Source organism: Colobus angolensis, unplaced genomic scaffold (genome assembly GCF_000951035.1).
Source record: "Colobus angolensis palliatus isolate OR3802 unplaced genomic scaffold, Cang.pa_1.0 Scaffold25, whole genome shotgun sequence".
Classification (NCBI taxonomy): Eukaryota; Metazoa; Chordata; class Mammalia; order Primates; family Cercopithecidae; genus Colobus; species Colobus angolensis.
The window spans coordinates 5789499-5794132 of NW_012115710.1; the positions used below are offsets into that span (position 1 = coordinate 5789499).

Consider the following 4634-nt stretch of genomic DNA (forward strand, 5'->3'; position numbering starts at 1 on the left):
TTCAGGCTGTCTTTGTCATTTGGGGCTATTTTCTAGAATAAGGGCCTCCCTTTCGAATTCAGCTCCATTTTCATGAAAGTGCACTTCCTCAAGCTGGGAGTCGGGACCTCGGATTTGTGGGGAACCTCAGAATGAGGCCACGCCCCATCACTGGGCTACCTTCTTAGAATCGCGGTCTCCCCTTTAAGGACCCGGAATGGCAGTGCTGGGGTTTGGGGGTGACGCCGCCTAAGAAAAGGCCGCCCCGTCTCTGGAGGGCCAATCTGCGTCACCGGAGGGCCTGCCCTTCCTTTCGCCCGCCCACCTCTCCTTATCCCTGGCACCACCTTCGCCTTCTTTTGGTTCCGCTTTTTCCCGCCTTTTCGCTCCTCCACAGCTGATTGGCTGCGCTCAAGTCCCGCCCCCTCCCGCTTTCCGCCTACTCAGGAGCTGACACGAGAGGGGGCGTGGCCTTGGCGGACGTTGGACTGCGCGCCGTTGGCGTACTGCGCGCGGGAGGCCTGCCCCGCCCCATTCCTCTGGGGAGTCTCGCGTCCACTCCGCACCTTTCCTTTGTAGCAAGCTGACAAGGATACACTCCTGCGGCGCATGCGTTGCGCCCAAACGAGGCCAGTGGTGGAGAAAGGCAGGCAGATAGCGCATGCGTAGTCGAGATAGGGAGTCGGCAGTGAGAAATGGACAGCTCGCATTGATACAGGCTTTGCGCATGCGTTTTACTGCTGTCTGAAGCCGAACCTCGGGAGCCCAGGACGCCCTCCTGCACATGCGCAGGAGGTTCAATGACAGTCGAGCTTTGGCTAAGGTGAGGGAGAGTTCGGGGGATTGCATGGCCAGGGAGGGCGGCCCAGCAACCCCTAGGTAACCTTTCCGAGCATTTCCTGCTCTCCTAAGATCTACCTCGCTGTCTAGACCCCAAAGAAACGTTGTACCACTACAGGATCTCTGGGCCTGCAAAACGCCCCGGAACCTAAGACCTCTGACCCCTGTGTGGGACCAAGGCCAACTAAGCAGTGTGGGAAGGGGACAGGCAACAGGGGCTTCGAGGCGAGCAGATGGGCTCTGCGCCCTGCCTGGGGTAGAGACGGCTTCTGGAGGGTGGGACGTGGAGGTGGAGAGGGCGCTTTTCCTCTAGATGGCCTTTGACCCCTGCCCATTTTCCTCTGTTTAGGCTCCAGGGAAAGGGTCTAGCCATGCTGCATGTGACCCGGGGGGTCTGGGGGTTCAGGGTCCGAGTACGGCCACTGTTGCCCGCGCTCCTCGGTCCCCCCCGGGCCCTCTCATCGCTGGCAGCCAAGATGGGGGAGTATCGCAAGATGTGGAACCCCAGGGAGCCCCGCGACTGGGCCCAGCAGTACCGCGAGCGCTTCATTCCCTTCTCCAAGGAGCAGCTGCTCCGCCTCCTAATACAGGTACCGCCCGTCCCGGGTCCAAGAGCCTGGGGACTACCGCTCCCAGCAGGCTTCACGGCGGCAGGGCCCTAGTTGCTGCAGAGAGCTGCCCTGGCGCCTCCTGGGAGTTGCAGTTCCCAGGTCCTTTCGTGGTTCCCTGGTGGGCGGGGAGATGAGCTGGAACGCAGGAGCCAGGTCTCCGAGATGCAGATGCAGCATCCATTCCCGATTCTGGCTTGTTCTGAGGGCTTGAACAGGCACTCTCTGGGGCATGGTTTTTCCCTCTGTAAAACGGGTATAGTAATCATCCTCATCATTACTATGTCTACTACCTGATAATAATTGTACCTATAAAGTCACAACGCTGTAATCATAATTATTATCACACAATTTGAGCTCTGACTCTATGGCACTGTGCCAGACATTTTTCATGTATTGTTGAATCATCAGTAAGAGAGATACCACCATCATCCCCATTTTACAGATGAGATAATGGAAGCATAGGAAAGGAAAGTGACTTACCCACGGCCACAGCATAGTGGCTTAGATTTGAACCAAAGTGGTCTGACTCCAGAGCTGGCCCAGGACTAGGGTTAGGCAAGTGAGGCATTCGCTTGACCCTAAGAGTGAGCGCCCCATTAAATTTTGCACCCTTGGGTGTCATATTCACGTCATCCTAGGCTTGGTCTCACTCTGGAACCTGAGTTCTTATTACCACCATCGTCATCATTGTCATTATTGAGGATTTTGAGGATTATTATTCACTCATTTATTTATTTTTGTTTATTATTTTTTTTTGAGATAGGGTCTCACTCTGTCGCCCAGACTGGAGTGCAGTGGCACAATCTCAACTCACTGCCTCCTGGACTCAAGTGATCCTCCTGCCTCAGCCCCCCCAAGAGGCTGGGACTACAGGTGCCCACCACCACGCCTGGCTAATTTTTGCATTTTTAGTAGAGACAGGGTATTGCCATGCCGGCCAGGCTGGTCTTGAACTCTTGGCCTCAAGTGATCTGCCCACCTTGGCTTCCCAAAATGCTGAGATTACAGATATGAGCCACTACACCCAACCATCATTCATTCATTTAACATTTATTTATTGAACATCTACTGTATGTACTCAATTCTGTGCTAGACTTGATACACACACAAATATATGCATACAAATACACAAAAATATATGCAAATACACACACAAATACATTCTGACACAAATACACAAATATATGTACACAAATACATAAATATACACATACAAACGCATACACACAAATATACACACACAAATACGCACACACAAACACACACAAATATATGCACACAAAAATACACAAATACACACACATAAATACACAAATATATGCACACATATGTAAACACATGTATATACAGGACACGTGTAATCTCATCAGATTCTCACCATAGCCCTCTGAGACAGAGGGTGTGATCCTCTGTTGCCAGTGAGGAAACTGAGGCTCAGAGAAGTGAAGACAATTATCCAGGACATTGAGATAGGAAACATAAAGAAGTGGCTCAAGGCCAGGCGTGGTGGCTCATGCCAGTAATCCCAGCACTTTGGGAGGCCGACACAGGTGGATCACCTGAGGTCAGGAGTTCAAGACCAGCCTGGCCAACATGGTGAAACCCCATCTCCATTAAAAGTACAAAAATTAGCCGGGCATGGTGGCAGGCACCTACAATCCCAGCTACTCAGGAGGCTGAGGCAGGAGAATCACTTGAACTACGGAGGTAGAGGTTGCAGTGAGCTGAGATCGTGGCCACTGCACTCCAGCCTTGGCAACAGAGTGAGACTCCATCTCAAAAAGAAAACAAAACAACAACAAAAAAAACCGACATGGTTCAATGTGTGCTCTGGAGTCAGACAGATGTAGATTGCAATCACTTCCCACAGACACCGCAGGCCTTACCAAATGACTTTTCCAGAGCCTCAGTTTCTCCTGCTGAAAAATGGGAGTTATAATTCTATCAACGTTAGGGGTATGGTGACTCAGCCTCCCAGCATTTTGGGAGGCTGAGGTGGGAGGATCGCTTGAGCACAGGAGTTCAGACCAGCTTGGGCAATATAGTGAGACTCCACCTTTACAAAAAGTTATAAAAAATTAGCTAGGCATAGTGGTGGGCACCTGTAGTCTTAGCTGCTCAGGAGGCTGAGGTGGGAGGATCACTTGATCCCAGGAGGATGAAGATACAGTGAGCTGAGACTGCACCACTGAGCTCCAGCCTAGAGACAGAATGAGACCCTGTCTCAATATAATAATAATAATAATAATAATAATTCCATCTACTTCTGGAGGATGATATTACACTGTCAAACAGTTCCTGGAATTGTGTGAGTATTGGCTAGGAAATGTGAAAGCAAAAACTTGAACCTCCAGCTTTTTAAGCCCAGTATAGTTTTTCACTATATTTGGCTGCCTCAGTTTCAGTAAAATTGGTCAGCCCCCACCCAACCAAAACAAAACTTTTTTTGTTTTTGAGACGGAGTCTTCATGTTGTCTAGTTTGGAGGGCAGTGGTGCGATGTCGACTCACTGCAGCTTCCGCCTCCCCGTTTCAAGCAATTCTCCAGCTTCAGCCTCCCGAGTAGCTGGGACAACAGGTGCACACCACCATGCCCGGCTAATTTTTTTATTTTTAGCAGAGACAGGATTTCACCATGTTGGCCACGCTGGTCTCGAACTTCTGACTTCAAGTGATCCACCCGCCTCGGCCTCCCAAAGTGCTAGGATTACAGGTGCGAGACACTGCGCCTAGCCCCAGAACAAAACTTCAAAGTCCAGAGCTCTGATTGTGTAGTTAGGTTGCCAGGGGAAGAATTCTTTCCCTTGGGGAAGGGGAAAAGGCCTACAGAGAAGTTTTGCTTCCTGAGGTAACAGGAATTCCACTCGAGTCCAGCAGAGAAGGCAGCTTTGGAGGCGTTCTCGGCCCACGTGGACTTCTGTACCCTGTTCCACTACCATCAAATCCTGGCCCGGCTGCAGGTGAGGATGGAGCCCCTCCAGCCCTGCGGTGTTTGTTCGCTCATCCGCTCATTCAGCAAACATTCCCTGACACCTTCTTGGAGCCTGGTCCTTATTTTAAGTGCTGGGGATTCAACAGTGAACATGGAGCCAACATTCCAACTGGGGAGACAAGGAATCAAATACATACAAAATATGATGCCTGGTGGTGATTAAGTGCCATGAGCAATGAGGCGGAGTAGTGGGATAAAGAGGGATGAGATGGG

General features: G+C 51.0%; 1 protein-coding gene across 4 annotated transcripts in view; it reads left to right on the forward strand.

Annotated features, from left to right (window-relative positions):
- Positions 1-459: 459 nt before the first annotated feature.
- Positions 460-4634, forward strand: part of TMEM143 (transmembrane protein 143) — a 31607-nt gene continuing 27432 nt past the window's right edge. For 2 of the 4 annotated variants that reach the window (XM_011946466.1, XM_011946469.1), the window contains exons 1-3: positions 460-802; positions 1169-1409; positions 4285-4389. In XM_011946466.1, coding sequence (XP_011801856.1) covers positions 780-802; positions 1169-1409; positions 4285-4389 — 369 coding nt within the window. In that variant the 5' untranslated portion in view covers positions 460-779. The remainder of the gene's footprint in view (positions 803-1168; positions 1410-4284; positions 4390-4634) is intronic. The other 2 variants (XM_011946467.1, XM_011946470.1) reach the window with 1 other exon arrangement.